This window comes from Gekko japonicus, unplaced genomic scaffold (genome assembly GCF_001447785.1).
Source record: "Gekko japonicus isolate JY-2015 unplaced genomic scaffold, Gekko_japonicus_V1.1 scaffold452, whole genome shotgun sequence".
NCBI lineage: Eukaryota > Metazoa > Chordata > Lepidosauria > Squamata > Gekkonidae > Gekko > Gekko japonicus.
In genome coordinates, this window is record NW_015167545.1 from 602,926 (window position 1) to 625,136 (window position 22,211).

At 48.1% G+C, this 22,211-nt stretch overlaps 1 protein-coding gene across 1 annotated transcript; it reads right to left on the reverse strand.

Moving 5' to 3' along the window:
• Positions 1 to 159: 159 nt before the first annotated feature.
• VKORC1L1 (vitamin K epoxide reductase complex subunit 1 like 1) lies at positions 160 to 16,747 on the reverse strand. The gene is made up of 3 exons (XM_015413656.1): positions 16,538 to 16,747; positions 6,247 to 6,356; positions 160 to 3,169 (listed from the first exon to the last, which is right to left on the reverse strand). The coding sequence occupies exons 1-3, from the start codon at positions 16,729 to 16,731 to the stop codon at positions 2,943 to 2,945; spliced, it is 531 nt and encodes a 176-aa protein (XP_015269142.1). The 5' UTR covers positions 16,732 to 16,747; the 3' UTR covers positions 160 to 2,942.
• Positions 16,748 to 22,211: the final 5,464 nt, after the last annotated feature.

Here is a 22,211-nt window from a genome sequence, read left to right on the forward strand (position 1 = left end):
CCATCCCTTGCACGCCAGTCCCCAGTAAAAACAGGACAGATTTTGGCAGACATTTCAATACTGTCGGGACGTCCATCCAGGGTAGAGGCCTGCTTCCACTGAAGACGCTAATACAAGAGCATTCTTTTAACACCTTGACATTGAATGCTCCCTCCCCCCCCCCCCCCCCGGCCTTCTTACAGTACATCAAAATCAGAGTTACATACAGAGACTCACAAGGAAGAAATTTCAGGCTGAACAGAATTCTTAACGGGAGGGCTTTGACAAGCTACGTCCTGACAGATAACAAAGGCAAGAGGACAACCCAACACTGCCAATAAGACAACTTCCCCGATTCACATTTTGGCATCGAGACAGTGAGAGAACAGAGCGCGGTTTAACTATAGTCAGAGCTGGCCCTGGGTTGTTCTGCCGTACCTTGGGACTCTATGGCTGCGTTCCAAGGTCCTTGCTAAAGGGTCAGACCTGCTCCCAGCTATCAGACTGTATGCTGCACCGCCCTGCTTTTCAGTGCCCCCAACAGACGGGTTGGGCTGCCTGGCCAGAATGGCCAGCCCTGCAGGTATCAGTCCCGCAGACTGGATTGCCTGAGAGCCCTAACCAGACACTACATGTAGCGAGGAGCCTCTGGGTGACTGCAGCAGCCACTGTGTTCCGACAACTGCTATGGGCACCTGCAGACAGCTGCTACCACTACCCACTCACCCTTTAGAGGCATCTATGTTATTTCCGCTGCTGCACGAAGGAATAAGAAACTGCAGTGACATCCTTGCTTCTCTCCACTGCTGCGAGAAGCCACAAAGCGTGGCAGGAGGACAAGCAGTAATGCAGTAGCATTGGGGTGTACCGGAAGGGAACTCTGCATGAGTGTCCATAGCTGCGGTCAAAGCCAGTCGCTGCTACTGTCCTCTACAACTGTCTCACTCTGCTAAGTCTTGTTTGCAAAATCCGGCACCGGCTGTGCAAATTCCTGTGTCAAAACTCATTGGAGAAAGCCACCGAGCTCAGGCAGTTAGGTACAATACTGCACAACGCACCCTAAGGAGAGACAGGTAGCCTCTTTCTATGAATTACCGCAGCAGCAAGAGCACAACCCTGCTGCAAGCCCCACAGTGCCTATACCGTCCCTGTCAGTCATGGGCCTCAACACAGCTGCAGGCACCTGCGGACTACAGAGGCCTGGCACTCTCAGCCTGCCCCAGAATTAGGGACCTCTAGGTGAGAGATTCGTTCACAACACTGCGGCCCCTCGGCATGCAAGGGGCACAACATCGCTTCCCTACATACTGCCAAGGTTTGTTTCCATTTTGCACACGCAAGAAACACTTCTGCCTGCCAATTTCAAACACCCACAGATATTTGGTTGCTCTTGTTTGCTTTGTGTTTAAAAGACAGAAGGCACTTTTTAAACATTGTGTTTCGGGGGGTGACACAAACCGGAGCGGGGAGGGAGGGGGACAGGACGGCAACGCAGTGATCTGCAATTCGCTTGAACGTATCGCTTCAAGAACCGTGATTGAATCCTGAACGCCCCACTCGGTTCTGAGTGATCTGCCTACTTGTTTCCTTTAACGACCTTCAACATACACACACACACACACGGTCCTCCCCACCACACACCACTTTGGGGTGGGGAGAACTGATTACACATCCACTCTAACCTCTCCTATGTATCAAGGATCCCGAATCGCTCGGTCTCCTTGGGCATCACCTGTAGGGATGTGTCCCTCCATCAACCACTCGAAGCGAAGGGAAATTTTGTTTCCTTCAGCAGCTGCCCTCTTGGTTTCGACAGGGGCTAGCAGGAGAAGACATCACTGCAGGTGATGCCTGAACAGTGCATCAGTTTGCCAGTAAGTTACTGGGATCCAGTGTAAGAGTTGTAGTTCTACACAGCAGCTTATTGAACCGGTAATACTGTCTGACTGCCTGACACTGGTTCGAAGAGACTGACCCGCTCTGTCCCTGAATTCCACTCGGAACACGTTTCCCCTTTAATAAAGGGGCATCTTCCTCTACAGACTCCACATGCCACCTCTGGCCAAATCCCCTCCACAGTGTCCTCAGAGAAGACTCTTTTTTTTGCCAGTCGTAACAACTTTGTATGTTATGCAGGGAACCCGAAACCGTTCCATTGGTTGTAGAACACATACAACCGTCAGCGTCAACTTACGTCTCGTCACAGATGCACATGCGTGTGTACGCATACAAAAAAACAAGGAATCTCAGCTAACCGTAAGCCTCCCGCAGAGATGGGCTCCTTTTATCCTGCTTTTGTTTAAGGTGTTTGTTCAAACAAATCTCCCAACAAGAGGACAAATGATTCTTCAAGGTCACTACGCTTCTAAATGAAGCCAGCCGAGTCGTGATGGAGCTTCTGTTTTTGCAAAGGTACGGCCGGGCCTTTCTAGCATTACATACGATTTCGCAGTGAGTGTCCTAGCTGCTGCACGTATGCTTTTCAAATCCCATCAACTACAGACAGACACACACAATGTAAACACAGCAACATCTCTGTATGGTACCTCTAAAGTCTAGAATAAAGTTATCATGATCACGTCTTCCGTTAGACCCCAAAACTGAATTTATGCACGCGCACGGTACTTCCTAGCAAGTGTTTCCGACTTTAAATATGGGGGGGGGGAAGGAATGGGGAAGACAGAGCAGAGTAAAGAATCTGCAGCGAACAAATGCCATCAAAGCAGAGTTAAAGCTCATCTTTGATCAGATGAGAACTTCCTCGGCTGTTCCTCACCATACCGACTTGAAGGTTAGCACGGAAGTTATTTAGGGGGCTCCTTCCTCGGTTGTAATTAAACCAGTTATGATTCTCGGACAAAGCATCCAATGAGAATAAAAAAAAAAGTTTCTCTTTTACTGTGAAATAAACTCAAGTTGAGGTCGGGTCTTCAGATTCTGTCAGCCAAAAGTTCACAGGGAAATTAATCCTGTTTGGGGAGGAGCTGGCGTTTCCAGGCCTCGTTCAAGTAAACTAGTCGTTTGTAGTTGATGATAAAGAGAATGAAGTTCAGCAAGTACGTGACAACACAGATAATGCAGAATTCCTTCAGCACAAAGTACAGAATGTAGGCCAGGTACAAGGATCCTATTACAGACACTAGGGAAGACATCATGAGGACTAGCGCCGCCACCGCACTGGCCGTCGTTCCTGGAAAGCAAAACACAGAGCAGTTACTGCTACTTCATTTTGGTCTTGAAACCCACCTTACCAACAAGGATTCTGGCTGTAACATGGTACAATCGTTATGATAAATTATACCTTAAAAAGAGATAAGTCGGTGTTTCAGCCAAAGCAGACTGTGACGGGGCAGATTTTTCTTTAATGCCTTTTAACAGTTTATCAAGCTCAGCAGTAGCATACTACTCACTGTTAGCCAAACGAACAAGAACCTCTCTTAATGCTAAAAACTTCAGTAATTTTTAATCTTGGAGAAGATGTCTTTGCAGCTTAAAGTAATAAATAACCCAACTTATTTTGCTAATTACAGAGAAGTACCATAAAGTTATGGTACTTTATACAGGTTGTGGAAGGTCAGTAGTTCAGCAGTTCGAGACCTGAGTTGCCGCATGACAGAGTGAGCTCCCATCTTTAGTTCCAGCTCCTGCCAACCTAGCAGTTCGAAAGCACGAAACTGCAAGTAGATAAATAGGTACCACTTCGGTGGGAAGGTAACAGCGTTCTGTGCGCCTTGGTGTTTAGTCATGCCGGCCACATGACCACGGAAATGTCTTCGGACAGCGCTGGCTCTTTGGCTTTGAAACGGAGATGAGCACCGCAACCCTAGAGTCGGACTCGACTGGCTTTCGAGCAAGGGAACCTTTACCTTTTACCATAAAGTAGATGTCCTAAAAGTATTGTATGATTTGTTACTTACTAATTATTTACATATGAGCACACCATGGGAGAGGATTTAAATTAAGTGGTTATTAATTGCAACTTTTGATAGACAAAAATGTATATCTGGCTGGCTGTTGAAATCCACATAGATGGTACTACTATGCGTTTGATGAAGGGAGCTTTGACTTTAAAAAGCTGGTCTTTAAGGTGCTACTGGAATTGAATCTATGCTTTAGTTGTTATTAGCTAGTATCCTTTTTTCTCTTCTTTTCCTGTTAGGGAAATCTTAAATAGTCATTAAGAAAAAGTCAATGATTAAAGCTTTGAAAATCATGCAGATGCAACCAAGGCTCCCTCTAAGCTGTGGAGTCCCGTGAGCAAAAATTCTACTTTCTGAGCTACCGGCATTAAAGTTGTGAGCAGGTAATTTGGCTACTGCATAAATTAGCTGGCTCTGGAGCCATCCTTCCTGAGCTAAGACAAAAATGTGTGAGCCGGGGGCTAAAAAACTGTGAGCTAGCTCACACTAACCCAGCTTAGAGGGAACACTGGATGCAACGCTATCTGACCTCCTACACTGATGAATACACTACAAGTGCCCTGTGGGTTCCTGGGTTCTCCCACCTTTCCGCTTGCATGCAAGGTCTTTTTGTCAGGTAGGTCGATTAGGAGTTTTATGGTACAGCTACGTCTAGGTCATACTGCTGCTAGAGTATGCACCAAGCCAATGTGCCATCCGGTTCCATGCATCGACCAAGTTTATTTATTTATTTTATTTCTATCCCGCCCTCCCCACAGGTAGGCTCAGGGCAAGGTCACAACAGAAAAAAATACCAACATAGATCAATCATTTTAAAAAACTCTAAGAAAACCATTCCAAATTCCCTAATAAACAAGACGGCATTCCCAAAACTTGTGGTGTCCTGGGCCTGTTTCCAACAGAGGGGATATGGATCCTGATTTGGTATGGGTTCCCAGAGTGGTAAATTTGCTGCTATCGAGGGCAGCTCGAGAAGGAGGGGCCAGATTTGGTTGGAGACCCGCCACCTCAACCAAAAGCCTGGTAGAACAGCTCCGTTTTACACGCCCTGCGGAATTGTAATCGTTCTCCGGGTTGCTCTTCTTTTTAAGAAACTGTCCACAAATCATTTTTAAAAAACACGGAACACATCCGTAACACAGATGAACGGCCTCCCCTTTATGGAGCTAACCATGGCACAGGATTGAATGCAACCAATTATCCTGAGAACCATACATAACTCAGAGCCAAGAGGAAGCATCAGGGGAAGGCCTCGGCCTCTATGCCCTGTTGTCGGCCCTCCAGAGGAACTGGCTGGCCACTGCGTGAGGCAGGATGCTGGACTAGAGGGACCACTGGCCTGATCCAATAGGGCTCTTCTTACGTTCTTACAAGAAGCACACAAGGGAGGTGAACAAGAGAACACGCAGGGCGCTACCAATCACCTAACAATGTTACTTCTGCACCAAGAGAGTCATGTCAAGGACAGTGTTCCCTCTAAGCTGATTTACTGTGAGCTAGCTCACAGTTTTTTAGCTTCCAGCTCACACATTTTCCTCTTAGCTCAGGACGGATGGTTCCAGAGCAAACTAATTTATGCAGCAGCCAAATTGCTCACTCACAACTTTAGTGTCAGTAGCTCACAAAGTAGAATTTTTGCTCACAAGACTCCACAGCTTAGAGGGAACATTGGTCAAGGATGTTTGGGCTTAATAGCCTAGACACATGGGCACGGAAGATCATTGCGTGGTACCACGAAGCCACAACACAGGACACGCCTCTCCTGCAGGAAAGGGTGCACACCCCCAACGGGGGTACTGAACCGTGTCGAAAAGGTGTGCGAGCACCACCCCCTGATTTATTTAATGAACCATCAATGCACAGGACTTTGGAGAACAAGGAAGAAGAGACAGCCTGTGCAGGGATAGGGAAGTTACCCAGCTTCATAGAGTTATTTTACACTTTAATGAGAAAGCAGCAATAGAGGACACCCAAGGGACCATCCTCTTTTTGAATTTCCAACACCCCTTAGATTTGGAATTCAGACTCACAAGTGAGTCCCATCATTCTCCCCCATGAGCTTTCCCTGACCCCCCCCCCCCCAAAAGGAGCTGCAGGCAGACTTTTGCCTGGTCACCTGGGGCGAGGAAGAATCTCTTACAGGCAACCAGGCTGGAGAGCTTTCATAAACTTGCAAGATGGTTGCTCCTTTCTCTTTTTACAGGCAGGGGAGAAGCCAAGGTCCCTGAGTCACCAGGGCAAGCTTTACATCTCCTAGGCAGCTCAGACAACATACAATCTCGCCTTCAGGAACTAGATCTGCACAAAGCCCGCAAGAGCATTATAAAGAAAAGGCATGACAACTTACCAAGTAGCATCTGTAGTATATAAAACACAAGTCCGAAAACACTGTTCGGTTGGTTTATTGCACTGTCCTTCCCAAATATGGAGCCCAGCAGGCCGAACCCTCGACCCCATCTGCAAGACAATGGACCAAACACTCTACATTGTAAGAACTGGCTTTTTTTACTTCCCGTTTCAATCAGTCTCACAAGTAGCAAGAGTTAAACATGATCCCATACAGACTGCTCAGTTACCCCCCCCAACCCCACCCCTCGCCCCCAAGAAGAGAATCCTGTTTTGCTTAAGTCAGAAAAACTGCACAAGAATGCTCCATGTTAACCTGGCAACTGGCTCCGTGGGTGAGCCTGTGCAAACAAGATGCTATCAGTTATGTAACAGTGCAAACAAAGCACTATCTCCTCCAAACATATCCTTGAAAATATGTTGTATTGCTATATAAATGCAATGTACTGGAGATGATCTTATACAAAAATCCTCATACTTCATATGTCGAGTAAAACCTGTCTTAACTACTCCACTAATTCCAATAGACTGTATTTCGTAGGGTTTTCTGGTGCGCCCCCAAATTTACAATTTTCCCATTGGCAAGTAATTTGGGGGAAAGGAACAACTTTTTTCCAGTTTTCTGTTCAGTCTTCACATCTGTGAACTAAAGGAGTGGGTGTTTTCAGTGGCAGATTACAAGGGGTGGCAAAATTGCCATCTCCTACCGTACCCCACATTTCAGAGCCCTCCACGTTGTTTCCAAGGAGACCCTATTGCTGGCCAACTCAGAGTGCCATAAACCATTACGGGCCTACATACCAAAGGCACCACTCCCTCCACTGGGGTTCATCTCATCCCCCAGCAAGAAACTGATGCCTTCAAGTCAAAACAGCATGACAATGAAGAAGTTGTACAGCACTCCCCAAAGCTACTGGCCAAGTCAAGGCAACACCAGTGCATCAGCAAGCAAAAGTGACCCGACAGAAGAAGAGGAGATTGGATTTATATCCCGCCCTTCACTACGCAGAGTCTCAGCGCGGCTTACAACAGCCCCGTAGCTAGGGAATTCTTTGTGAGGGGGCCTTGGGGGGCCCACCAGCTAATTAAATGGAAGTACAGTGCAGGTGGTAGGTTGGAGCATTTGGGGGGCAGCCCAGGAGAGAGGGGGCCCAGAAGAAACACTAGGGGGCCGGGCCCCGTGGGCCCCATGTTAGCTACGGGCCTGGCTTACAAACTCCTTTCCCTCCCCCTCCCCACAACAGACACCCTGTGAGGGAGGTGGGGCTGAGAGAGCTCTGACAGAAACTGCTCTTTTTCCAGAACAGCTGTGCCAGAACTATGACTTGCCCAAGGTCATCCAGCAGGTGCAAGTGGAGGAGTGGGGAATCAAACCCGGTTCTCCCAGATTAGAGTCCGCGCACTTAACCACTACACCTGGGCTGTGGCTGCATCTCTACAATAACATCAGTATCTCGCTGGAGGGCAGGAGACCCCCCCCCCCATGCCTTGCAGAACTCACGTGGGTGGCACAAAGTGTGTGTGGCCCGCATTGGACTCTTTAAAACTGGGCATGCCACTAGAGCCTAAGAGGAACCTTCCTGCACTGCTAGCTGCTCTCCTAAGCCAGAGGTCGGGAAAGGAAGACAGCAGTTGGGGGAGGAGTGGCTAGCCACCTCTTGGCCTGAAGCTCCAGGGCATCTGCATTTGACTGTTTATTAGATCTAGGTAGTCAGCTGTGTTGGTCTTAAGCAGTAGAACACATTGAGAGTCCAGTGGCACCTTTAAGACCAACAAAGGCTTATTCAAGGTATGAGCACTTATGCGCAAAGCACACTTTTCCAAATACAGTGGAATGGGAGGTAAGGATCAAACTTATAGACTGTAACTTATAGTCTATAACTCTGAACCTTACCTCCCATTCCATTGTATTTGGAAAAAGCGTGCTTTGCCTACGAAAGTCCATACCTTGAATAAACCTTTGTTGGTCTTAAAGGTGCCACTGGACTCTAAATCTGCTTGACTGTTTATTAGTACTTCTCTAATCCATTTATATCACTGACCTGGCTAGCCCGGTAACGAAAGCTAAGCAGGGTCAGCCCTGGCTAGTATTTGGATGGGAGACCTCCAAGGAATAACAGGGTCACGACACGGAGGCAGGCCATGGCAAACCACCTCTGAAGCCTCTTGTCTTGGAAACCCTGTGGGTCGTCATATGTCAGCTGTGACTTGACGGCACTTTCCACCACCGCTGCCACCACTCCCATTAAACTCCATTTTTCTCACCAAAGTAGCATACTACTTTGTCTTCACAACAGCCCTGTGAGGTAGGCGAGGCTGAGAATGTGTGACTGGCCCAAGGTTTGTTTGTTTGACCCAGCGAGCATCCACGGCGGAATCTCCCAAATCTTAGGCCAACTCTTTAATCACTTTACCACACTGACTCTCCTACAGCACATTTTTCTAAAGGGAAAACAGTACTACCACAGCTTTTACCACGGAGAATGAGGGATTTACCCGACTGGCCCAGGTCTCAAACTGCTATAGGAGTTCACCCCTCTAGCTTTACGGCACTCGTTTCTGTTTATGAAGAGGACTGACTCTCCATTGCCACCAGCAAGCCATTCAGACTTGCAGTCTGATGGCCTACACAGTTAGACCTTTTGGAGCGGGGTGGGGGGGTGGGTCCTCCCTAATTCAGCCAACATGGAGGTAAGGGGGAAATGTAGAGCACTTTTATAAATGCTGCAGCTTACTGCACTAATTACTGCGCACATTAAGGTAAAGGTTTCCCTTGCTCGAAAGCCAGTCAAATTTTACAGTAGGGGTGCGGTGCTTATCTCCGTTTCCAAGCCAAAGAGCCAGCGCTGCCCGAAGACGTTTCCATGGTCATGTGGCTGGCGTGACTAAATACCAAGGGGCACGGGACGCTGTTACCTTCCCACCGAAACGGTACCTATTTATCTACTTGTAATTTCTTGCTTTTGAACTGCTAGGTTGGCAGGAGCTGGGACCAGAGGTGGGAACTCCCTTCGTCATGTGGCACTCGGGTCTCGAACTGCTGAACTACTGACCTGTGCACTGTGTTCCAATCTTCCCTGTTAGTTGTTGTTAGTGCACTGCATTCCAGTTTTTACATTATTTCTCATGTGTCTTGTTTTTTCAGGGCATAGATTTTTGTAATTTTCCAGTTTTGTAATCTTCCGAGCACAACCCTCCCAGGGCTAGCTCCTTTGGGACTAAGTGGCCCCTTGGAGAGCGGCAGGATCCCTTACAGAGGTACACAGAAATTTAAACAGCTTAAGAAAAAAACTGAGCCACATCAACAGAGCATCTGTTGTGCTCATGAACTTCCAGCAGCAGAATCGGCACTTTTCCTCTTGAGCCTTAAGGATCAAAGTCACTTCTGATGAGACACATTCTATGTTTTGCAGTTTCCCTGGAGACTAAAAAAGAGGCACCAAATTTGAAGGTTCCTCTAATCGCACCATAGAGCTGGCAAGATTATGGGGGAAATTCCAAGCAATGGAAAGCAGCAGAATTCCAACCCATAGATTCTCTGACTGAAAACTATCTGCCCCAGTACTCCATGAACAGACTTTGAGATCATGACAGGCAGGGGTTGTTTCGTAGAAAAAGAGCTAGGGGAACTCATTAGCACAACTCATTAGCATATGCCACACCCCCTGACATCACCAGAAGTGTGTCATAAGGCCACACCCCCTGACATCACCGAGAGTGTGGCATAAGGCCACACGCCCTGCCCCCAACGGTCCCGGCCACCGCCGCCAGCCTTGCAGCTCCACTGCCGAGCACCATGAGGGGCCCGGTGGTGGACCTGCAAGGCCGGCGGGAGTGCAAGGAACCCCCGCAAAGGCCCTCCCTGGCCCCAGGCAGGCAGGGAGGAAGCAACTTACCCTCCCTCTTCTCCTGCCTCCTCCTGGCTGAATGAGGGCCGGAAGCGGGGCGGCCGGAAGCAGGGGGCGGGGCTTCATCATGTGCCCCGCCCCCCATACCTCACCCGGGGGAACTGCGATCCCCCGCGATCCCCCCCAAAATGACCTCTGATGACGGGGTTCTGACAACCTGGGGGACTCAATGTGGCCCCAGGGGTTTCTCATCTAGGCCCTAGCATCTCCCATTAATGCCGGGCTATAAAACCTGCTGCTCTCTAGGGAACCAAATACAGCTCTTTAAGCATGTTTGAAGAGTAGGTGGGATGCTAGACTAAACAGTACATGAAGGGAATGGCAAACAAAGATTTTTATGGGACGACCGGTTTCTTAAGAGATGCTTTTCAGAAAGGGAAATGACAGAAGTTAACAGTTGCTAGTAATCCAAGTGGGAACCACACAGAGATTTATGCCAGTGCACTAAAACAATTGCAGAGGGCCCTCCTGTGTGTATTTATGACTTACTGTGAAATCGTGCATGGGTCACTTCCTGACAAACCCTGCACAGGCGCTAGTGTTTGCGCTGCGGACAAGTTCTGAGTAATCAAACAACATGTTGAGCCATAAGAACACAAGAAAAGCCATCTTGGATGAGACCAAAGACCCATCCAATCCAACACTCTGTGTCACACAGTGGCTAAAACCCAGGTGCGGTTAGACGTCAGGTCCAGTAGCACCCCAGGCACCAGCAAGATTTTGGGAATATGAGCTTTTGAGAGTCAAATCTCCCTTCATCAGATACCGCTGACTCTCAAATGTCCATACCTCGAAAATCCAGTTGCTCTCTTAAGGTGCTACTGGAACTTGAATCTAGCTGTTCTACTGTGGAACAACGTGGCTATCCTCTGAAATTAAAATGTTTTCAGTTATACAGGTAGGCTTTCTCATACAGACTTCTCTGCAAATCCCTTGCTCTGCATTTTGACATAGTGTGGCTCTATAATCCTAAAAGGTTGCTGACCCTTGCCTTAATTCAAGGCCATCCACTGATGCAACTCACAGGAGACAGGCTAAAGCTTCTTCCCCACACGAATAGCAAGAGGATGGGGCAGAGCCCCCCTCCCCAATTTATGTCCACTGGCCTACTGCATGCAAGACAGCAGCTGAGCTCCGTGAGAGGAGATTCCTGCCAGAGTATGTAGTGCTGTTTGCGTTGGGGAGCAAGAGGTTACGCTGCCCTTTACCCCATACCATGACATCCACAGAAATGAATTTGCTGGAAGAGCATATGCTGGAGACTTCTTCTGATCAAAATATATCCCATTAAGTTAGCTGCACAACAGTTTAAGAGACCATCCGGAGTCAATCCTCCAGTATCACCAGCCAGTCATCTCCCCCTCACCCCTGGAGTTCCACTACTGTAAATTGTTTCTGAACAGCCCCATCAATGTGCATGTTACCTTATAGGAAAACAAGACAACAGGGTCTGCCCTGCAGAATTTACAGTCTAAAAAAATTTGAAACAGAGGAGATAAGGGGCAAGCAAGAAAAACCTGCCAAGCCTGTGCTGCTAGTTTCAGAGAGAGATGATGCAGATGGGCTTTCCCGAGGTCCCACCTGAAGCCTCCCAGATGCTGACTGAGGCTAGCCCTTCTTTCCTTCCTGGGCGTGACCAAAGGTCTCCCACCCTAGAACAAGGCCTCCTTCCTCCAAGCTCAAACCAAACCATGGCCATTACTCACTATGGCTTTCTGCAGACCTACATCAGCACCACGTACATCAAACACCAGCCCCCTAGGGATCTTGACCACACTTCCGCAAAGAGGCACAAACATTGGATCTTTCCTGTGGTTCAAAAACCACACAAGGTTTGCCCTGACCTGGATAGCCCAGGAAAGCCCAGTCTCGTCAGATCTCAGAAGCTATGTAGGGCCGATCCAGGCAAGCAGTTGGAAGGGAGACCTCCAAGGATAACCAGGGCCAGAATGCAGAAGCAGGTTATATCAAACCACCTCTCTGAAACGTCTTAGCCTCACCAGGGGTCGCCAGAAGTCACCATTACTTCCAGGCTCGCAGGCACATATACCCAATACTCACAGAAAACGTTTTAAAAAAAAAAAAACCTTCTAAAAGTTTAAAAAGTACACCACATTGGACAGAATGTTCCAAGCATGGACGATACCAACCACCTGCTAAAGTTCCACCATGATGCTTTGTGGATGCCAAGAATAAGCAGTTGATGGTCAACAGCCTAGTTGTGCATATAACCGCATCTCTTTTGCAATCAACTTTACCTTGAGCACCAGCTCGGTGGAAAAAACCTGGAGCAGAATTGTTTCCAGGTGAACAGGGAGAAAAAATACACCAAGTGAAGAGGCAGGTTGCGGAATGATTTACTTCCAACCTTAAACAAAACTGCCCACGTTCTTTGGGAAAACAGACGTGTAGCAATTCAAGATGCAAAGTCATTATTAGAAGATCAAGTAGTTCCGGAATAAGTGTGGCACATTCTGTACTATCAATATCAGAACACCTGCCACATGGGAGCTACCTGACAGTATGGTATTGCACCCCCCCATACACACTGTCTGAAAAAGGCAACAAATGGATCAGGTTTTAAGGAGCACTGTCACATTTTGAAAACCGACCTGGTATTGGGTGGGCCGTATTTCCCAATTTGTGAGATGCTCACAGATCTGGGACTTCTCCAGCGCTGACGGCACAATCTAACCTTGCCTGGAGTTCCAAACAGCTGGAAGCAGTGTTCCCTCTAAGCTGAGTTAGTGTGAGTCAGCTCAGTTTTTTTAGCCTCCGGCTCACACATTGTTGTCTTAGCTCAGGAAGGACGGCTTCAGAGCAAACTAATTTATACAGTAGCCAAATCGCTCACTCACAACTTTAATGCCAGTAGCTCACAAAGTAGAATTTTTGCTCACAAGACTCCACAGTTTATAGGGAGCATTGCCTGAAAGCAGGGTACAGGGTACACTGGAAGGCAGTGGGGTATAGTGGTAAGACTGCTAGAGTGCCAGACATGGACTGCAAAGACAGTGGCTCTTCCAGACTTGACCTAGCTATAATTAGCTCTTTGCCAAATCCACCAGGCAAACTCTGGCCTTGTTTGTATTGCTCCCCAGCCCTAGACTACATAGCAGCCTTCCTGACACTAAGCAGTTCAGTCTGTTTCTGGATGGAAGCCCCACCTATGTGCTCCCACCACCATGAGTTTCTGTTTTCTGTTCCATCAAGGAAGAATTAGAATTGTAACGTTTTGTGCTAGCTCTGCCAGCTTTTCCCCTTAAAACCTCATTTCTTTAATCAGGCATCTTCAGGTCAGGGTCTGAGCCAGTTTCTGCCTTTGGAACAGCCTTTCTTTGCCTCCAACACCATGCTCCTTCTCAACTCCAGTCCCAACTCATTCTACACCTTGCACCTTGGAATAGCCACATGCACAGCTGCCTACATCCCCTTACGTCTTGTGAGGACTATGTCCTCGCAGCAACAGGCAACAGCCAAAGTTTAAGCAATGCTGGCAGAACAGCACAGCAAGGCATGGAGTATGAAAGATTTTGAGGCTTGGGATGGCAAAGGGAGAAACATGGCTTTGAGATTACTACACTGTTTATTTATTTAGGACATTTTTATCCCAGCCTTCCTCCAAAGAACTCATGGTGGCATACAAGAACCCTGTGAGGCAGGTTAGGCTGACAGAGTGACTGGCCCAAGGTCACCCAGCAAGCTTCATGGCAGACTGGGGATTTAAACCTGGTCTTCCAGGTGACAGTCTGACACTCCAAGCACTTTACCACAGTGGCTCTGGGTTAGTTCTGAGTGTAACTAAGGATATAAAACTCCAAGCCATTCCTGAAAGCAAAGGGGACAGAGATATCTCAACTTTTTACTTGAATGACTACAAAGCAACAGTGAAGCTCCCACTGTGCACCAGGAGGAATCAACTGTTACTCCAAATTCTGTGCAACACAAAAAATAAAGTGTCAACCACTCCAGTTAAGAAAAGCATGAGCCCCGGGGTAAATCAACACGATACAGAAAAGTGGCATAAATGAGAGCTTCAAAAATCTACAGGTAACCAACTTTATGATGTAAAATTGTGACACAGCTATGATTTTCACAGAAACCTAATACTTAGTAAGCCTCCAATTGTTTTGCAATCATCATACATAAAGGTTGGACTGAGGAAAGTGAAGCCATGCCATTGAACTGTCCAGGACACACATACTGCTATAGGATCAAGATGAGTGGAACAGGGTTCTGCACATTGAAAATTATACAGCATGCCAGGTAAGAGAAGCATCCAGCAGTAGGGAAGTAGCACACCGCCACTTTGGTTCCTTCTGCATGTCAAAAGAATCACACAACACTTCCTCAATCCAGTTTTACAAGCAAAGTTACCTTTTCCCTAAAAAGCCAAAACAACAGACTGGTGGCATGAAAGACAAAATGGATTTACTGAGGCATAAATGCTAACGATCCAAGACCCACTTTGTCAGGCATATGAAAATAGTGTGGCCTCTGCCACAATAAAGTTTAAGGTGCCACAAGTTTCTTTGTTATTTTAGCTGCTGCAGGAAAAGTAAGAAACCAGGTTGTTTTGCTTCCTAGGCACTTGTTTGCATTCACCCTTAGCCTGATTCTTTTGCTGCAGTTCTTTTCCCAGAGAGGACACCTCTCTCACTGAACACCTGCCTAGCCCAAGTCCACCCCTGATCTGCTCACTTCCAGTCCACAGCACAAGTTCCTGCTTTAGGGACTTTTGTTTGCTCATGACTGTCACACTGATCTACCATTCCCAGCCCCAAGGTGTCACACTTCCCTCCTTGCAGCCTGAACTCTATAAATACCTCCATTCATCCAGTCAGGCTTGACAGATATCGCCAGACACAAGGTCCATCGCTAAGCTCTGATGCACAAAGCCTGCACAGTAAGAAACCCAGTCAAAATCAGAATATGTGTTTGCGTGTGTGCATTAAATGCCATCAAGTCTCTTCCAACTTAAGGCAACCCTATGAATTACTGACCTCCAAAACATCCTATCATTAACAGACTTGCTCAGGTCTTGCAAACTGGGGGCTGGGGCTTACTTTATAGAGTCAGTCCAACTCATTTTAGGTCTTTCTCTTTTCCTGCGTCCTTCAACTTTTCCTACCATTATTGTCTTTTCCAGTGACTCCTGTCTTCTCATAATGTAACCAAAATATTATAATTTAGTCGTCTTAGCTTCTACAAAAAGTTCAGGCCTGATTTGATTCAGAACTCACTTATTTGTCTTTTTGGCATTCCACAGTATCTGTAAAACTCTCCTCCAGCACCACATTTCAAATGAACCAACTTCCTTCCTGCTTGAATAGTCCAGGTTAAACACTAACAAGCCCAGTCACACCCCTGCCAGTCAAAGCAACCTCACCCCATTCCTCTCCTTCTCTGCTTTCACTGCATACTCTCATTCACAGCCACACCCTCTTTCTGTTAGAAAGCCAAAATCTATACCCTCATTGTTTGAGACAGAGACTCACACACCCCAGTTACACAACTCCTCTACCCTGACTATCAGCTTATTATTTCAGCCAGAAACCCATTTGTCAACAGGATGGACGAAGACACAATACAGAGTATATGCAGTTATTCCCTCACTGCAGCGTCTCTATTCTCACCTATTGATGCAAAAAGCAAAACAGAACTGACTCTCCTCTTAATAATTAAGGTCTTTGCCTCCTTTAAGTTACATTTCATTACAATTTTAGACTTTCCAACTTTTAAAATAAAAATGACTTCCCTAAGAGAAGAATCACCCTGAAGTCATCCCCACTGACATACTAATCTGACCAACACAGTTATTTCATCATTCTAAAGCAACAATAGTGCTACAGAATAAACAAATTTCTACAAACACCTAAAGCCACAATTCTATACAAACTTACCTGTAAACGAGACCAAAGTTTAACTTGCCTCTGAATGGAGACACATAGCACTGCACTGTAAATTATTATGAATCGGGACCCACCCCACCTCGGTTCAATCCTCACGTCTGGCACAGGCCCGCTAAGCGCCCCTCCCTCATGACATAGGGAAGAATATTCCTAGTTTACCTTCAAGAACTGCAGTATGGGATACAACAAGCACTAACCACAGGCTGGGTATTATTATTATTCCTCCCAGATTGAAGACCAGAGGCGGCTAAGGGATAGCGGGCGGAGCCTGTCCCCTCGGGTCACCTAGCGAGGGCCTGGTCACTAAGAGACTTCCTCTTCGGGCCTCCAGCTTCTGCCCCCTCGACTGGCACTTCCCCATGCCAACGAGCGGCCCTCTGTACATGCCCAGAGGCCCCCTTGTGAGCAGCGCGTGGCCCACCCTGGTGGCAGGGGAGGCGCCCCCCTGTATAAACGCAGAGGCCCGCCTGACCTGGAGGCGATGGCGGCGGAGCAGCGGATGCGCTCGCTGAGGTCGCAGAGGGCCCGGTAGTGGAGATCGCGCCCCTTCTCGCGCTCCAGGTGGCAGGCGTAGAGAGAGAGCGCGATGCCCGCTAAGCACACGGCGTAGCGGGCCACCCGCTCCCAGCGCGGCACCGACACTCGCAGCAGGACGGGCGCCGCCATCTTAGCCCAGCCCTGCCCTGCCTCCCCGGCGGACTCGGCAGAAGACTGGCTCGCGAGGTGGGCACGCTGCGCCACGCACGCCCCCTGGCCATTGGCTGGGGCTCGAGAGGCCACGCCCACCGTCTCTTTCGCCTCCGCCCGGGAACGTGGCGTTTCCCTACCAAAGGCCGCGAACAGAGCCGGGCGGGCGCCCAATCACAGAGCGCGCACGTGGAAGCCACACGTATGAGAACCCCGCCCACCTACGCTAACGGAGCGATAAGGCGCGGCTGTATTTGGAAGCTTAAGAAGGGGGCGCGGCTTCTTTTGCGCGTTATCTCCCCGCTTTGTGTCGTTCAGCGACTGAAGTGAGCCTTCCGTTCAGATCTCCGTTGTCGTCATGGACTGTCGGAGGACGCTATGATTTTCAGAAATGCAAAAAGGCTCTGTGGCTGCATTCACACACACACGAAACAATCCACTTTCAATGCCCTTTTCAACTGGATTTTGCTAGTTCGCACAGTAAAATCCAGTTGGAAAGTGCACTGGAAGTGGATTGTTTCGTGTGTGTGACCGCAGCCTAAGAAGATAATTCAAAGGACTATATTGATTTATGGTTTAGGGGGCTTGTATGTAATTCTCCCTCATTTTACTCTCATAACAACTGTGTTGTTAGGCGTGTTGGTTTGAAGCAGCAGAACAATGGATTTGAAGAAGTGCATGCATGCATGCACACGAAAGCTTATACTTTGAATAAAACTGTTGCTCTTAAAATTGCCACTGGTCTCAAACTTTGTTCAACAACCCATGAAAGACTGAAAGACAGTGACTGGCAGGGCCGGCGGGTTATTGTTAAATTTTAAACTGTAGCCTAGGGCGACGTCTGGAGGGCACCATTCTGGAATCTGGCCGGCCTCGTCCCCTCCTCGCTCCGCACAGGAAGCCTCCCTTGCTGGCTTCTTGCTCCGTCCCCGGCAAGAGACTCCCCTCTTTGCAGCCCCCCAGACAGAAAGAGAAGGAGGGGGGGGAAGGAGGATGGGAAAATGCCGCTCGCCTTCTCAGCCTGCCCGCCGCGACTCTGGTGCCTGCCGCTCTCCCGTCCCGCACGGGGGAGGGGGCAGAATGTATCCTCGCCTAATGGGCGAAAAAAACTGGGGCCGTCACTGGTGACTGGCCCAATGGCATCCAGACAGTGAAGTTCATAACTGGGGATTTTAATCCACTCCGGGTGGGGCCTGAAGACGTCCCGCTATTACTACTGATCCCCAGATGACAGAGATCAGTTCCCCTGGAGGGAATGGCTGCTTTAGAAGGTGGCCGCAATGGCCGTATATGCTACTGAGGTCCTTCCCCTCCCCAAACCCTGCCCTCCTGAGGCTCCCCCCCCCCCCCAAAAAAAAATCTCCAGGTATTTCCCAGCCCAGAGCTGGCACACTAGAATCCAAGTTTTCCATGTTCAGTACTGACCACTTCACTGTACCACACTGAAATGTAGTTTATAAATATATAAATACAATATGATCTATTTTAAATATTTGTGAGATAGTTTGCCCTGACCTGGATAGCCCAGTCTCATCAGATCTTGTAAACTAAGCAGGGTTGGCCCTGGTCGGTATTTGGGTGGGAGACGACCAAAAATACCAGGGTCGCTACACAGAGGCAGGCAAAGGCAAAGCGCCTGAACATCTCTTGCCTTGAAAACCCTGCAAAGTCCGCTGCAAACTAATGGCAAAAAAGGATAATGTTTAAGTCTTCTAAGTTCAAGTACATCTTCTTTGAGGCTCATATGAATGCTGTACTCTTTAGAGTTTCTATCATATTGATCCCACACTTCTTACAAAGAGCTGATGACTACTGTTCTGCCTCTTCCATTTTTATTTTCAGCGTTCCCGTGAAAGAAGTCATGCTGAGAGAGTGCAACTGCAACAAGGCCGCACAGTGAGTTTCATCCATGGCCAACTGGAAATTCTAGGGTTTCTAACTATGGCCTGGGAAATTTCTGTAGATTCAGAGGCAGTGTCGGGGGGGGGGGGTTGGGGAGCAATTTTATCTAGAATCTATGGTTAACCCTCTGAAGCTGCCATTTTCTCCAGGGATCTCCCGCTTTTACAACTGATCTCCAGCTGACAAAGATCAGATCCCCTGGTGAAAATGGCTGCTTTGAAGGGTGGACTCTATGGCACTGTACCATGCTGAGGCCCCCTCCCCAAACCCCGCCCTCTCCCGGATCCAACCCCAAAGTCTCCAGGTATTTTCCAACCCAGACCTGGCAACCCACTGGAGGTCAGTTGTGATTTTGGGGCCCTACCCATGCATGTTTACAGAATGGGTAGTAATGGGGATACATTTAGATAGATGTAGCCTGTGTGTTTGGTTTCAGAAGCCAAGGGAAGTATAAGAAGGGGACACAGTGTTTGATAGTGTTTATCCCTCCGCTGTGTCACTTGAGTCTAGGAACTACGGGTTTAAATTCCACCTTGGCTTTCAGTTGTTCTCCCCCGAAGCCCGCTATAGCTTGGGGTCTTTTTGTTCAGCAGAGTGTATTGAAATGCTTTAAAAAATAGTCGAATAATAGAATAATCCCCGGCATCTCCAGCTAAAAAGATCAGGTGGAAGGTAATGTGAAAGAGCTCTCCACTTGAGACCCTGAAAAGCCACTGCTAGTTTGAGTAGACAGTATGGACTTGGTAGACCAATGGACTTGATTCAGAGTAACAGTTTCAGAGCTAGATGTTCCTGGGCAATTTCTCCCTGAGTCATCCCTTGAGCCAAGCTCTCTTTTCCTGGTCTGTTCTACATCATGTCAGTTGGCCATTGTTTCTTCCTGACTAAAATCAGATCCCATCAACCAGCCTGCTCCTGCCATTTCTCCCACTGTACTGACCTCCTTTTTCTTGTAAATATTCTTGAAAACAAGCCCCAGACAAGGATTGGCTAGAAACCTGAGTTTGTCAGAACAGGGGTAGAAAATAATGTCAGCAACATGGAGGGTGAAAGGTCATGGCAACCATGGAAAGGACAGGACTACGAGACCTTCATATTTCTCTCTGCAAGGCAGTCAGAACTTTGCCCCATGCTGAGGGGAATCGGAGGCGGCACAACATGAGCAGACCTTTCAATGAACTTAACCCAAGTGATAGAGCAAATACATCGATTTCTAACTAATTGGATTCTCACAGTGAGTCTCTAGTTCCTGTCTCCCCATCTGGGCTTTGCCGGAGCCCTTCCACATCAACAGTTCTTCCTGTGTGCCTTTTGTTCCTTGGAACAAAGAGGGCTCTGATGGCACCGTTTGCTTTATGAATGTCCTCCTTGTACAACTTGGCTTGTTCCATAGGCCTTTGGACAAGGATGGAGGTGAATATTCTATGGACTCACTGCACCATCTGCTAATGGTCACTGATGGTGTTCGGAAAGGGCTGACCAGCAGAGAGGAGAACTTGACTGTGTATTCTAATTATCCAGGGTTTGTGATGTTACTAGCACGGGATCGTACAATGGAGGATTATTCATGCAGAACTTTTCTTTTTTGTGCCCTCTGGGTTCGGCGTTTATGGGCATAATCAGCTAGGAAGATCTCCTCCATACTTCCGTTTGAAATTTAATGGGAGCTGCGCATGTGCGCTCATGTTCAGATGTCACTCATTTCAATAGAGCTTTGTGCAGAACTTGGAGATCTTCACGGGGTTTGTACCTTTCCCATGGCCCAATGCAATAGCAGGGGCACAGGGCAATATGTTTGTTTATTTGTTTAATTTATGGATCTGTATTCTGCCTTTCCCCCATTTCAGGAGGCAGACGTTCATCAAAATGATAACGAAATACATTAAAATATGCAAACAGAATATGAAATGCCTATTAAAAGCAACAATCCTTATTCGATGATTACCAAAACACAGGACAAGATAAAATGGTTGATAGGTTTACTGAGATGGTCACAGCCAATAATATTTAACAAAAAGCCTTCTGGATCAAGCAAGTTCTACAGGTCTTGTTGAATACTAGCATACAAGATGCCTGGCATGCCCTCATTCTCTAGAAGACAAGCTGGTGCAGAAAGCACAGGCTCAGGTTGGTGTCAATTACACTTGGTAGCAGGGGTCATTTCGTAGAAAAAGAGCTAGGGGAACTCATTAGCATAACTCATTAGCATATGCCACACCCCCTGACATCAGGGGCCCGGCGGTGGACCTGCAAGCCCAGCGGGAGTGCGAGGAAGCCCCGCCAAGGCCCTCCCTGGCCCCAGGCAGGCAGGGGTGGGGAGAGGCGGGGAGGAAGCAACTTACCCTCCCTCTTCTCCTGCCTCCTCCTGGCTGAATGAGGGCTGGAAGCGGGGCGGCCGGAAGCAGGGGGCGGGGCTTCATCGTGTGCCCCGCCCCCTGCACCTCACCTGGGGGAACTGTGTTCCCCCGCGTTCCCCCCCGAAATAACCTCTGCTTGGTAGGCACTAGGGCTGCTAGCTCTGGGTTGGGAAATACCTGGAAATTTTAGGGGTTGAGCCTGGGGAGGGCAGAGTTTGGGGAGGGGAGGGACCTCAGCAGGGTGTAATGCCAGAGAGTCCACCCTCCGAAGCAGCCATTTTCTCCAGGGGAACTGATCTTGGTCATCTGGCAACAAATTGTAATAGCAAGAGATATCTAGGTGTCACCTGGAGGTTGGCAACCCCAGTGGGCAGAGAGTACCGCTAGAAGGGGCTGGCAAACTCAATTGGCAAGCAGGTCCATATTAGGAGATGTGATTCTTGAGGTGTGTGTAAGGTTGCCATGGAAATACCTGTAAGGCTGGGAAATACCTGGAGATTTTGGGGGTGGAGCCTGGAGAGGACAGGATCTGGGAAGGGGAGGGACTTCAGTGCCATAGAGGGACTTCAATGCCATAGAGTTCACCTTCCAAAGCAGCCGTTTTCTCCAGGGGAATTGATCTCTGTCACCTGGAGTTGTAATAGCAGGAGATCCCTGGCCACTGCCTGGAGGTTGGCAACCCTGGGTGTGTGGGTCCCAGCACCTTGAACTGAGCCCAGAAGCAAATTGGAAGCCAGTGTTTCAAACTAGGATGGATGTCTCTATAGCTTTCAGTACCACCTAAACCTGATGGTTTAGGCTGCATTTTGGGGTGGAGGGTATTTGAAATTTTGCTCTAGGTTTGAATGATTTAAATCTGGATTCGTAAGCTGCCTTGAGCCACAAAGGAGCAGTAAGGTATAAATATTTTAGTATTTTTATTAACTAATTGGTGGAATGATGGAGTATAGCTGAGATTATACTGGAATAAAATCTTGTTCATCATTTTTGCTGCAGCAGAAACACTGTATATGTTTCAATTAATAAATGTTGGGCAGTCACTTTCAGAAATGGAAGCTTCTGTCTATTTTTCGGTAAGTATTTTGTGTGTGTGTGTGTGTGTGTGTGCTTGCAAGCCTGGAAGTCATGATGACTTCTGGCGACCCCTAGTGGGGTTAGGACATTTCAGAGAGGTGGCTTGATATAACCTGCCTCTGCATC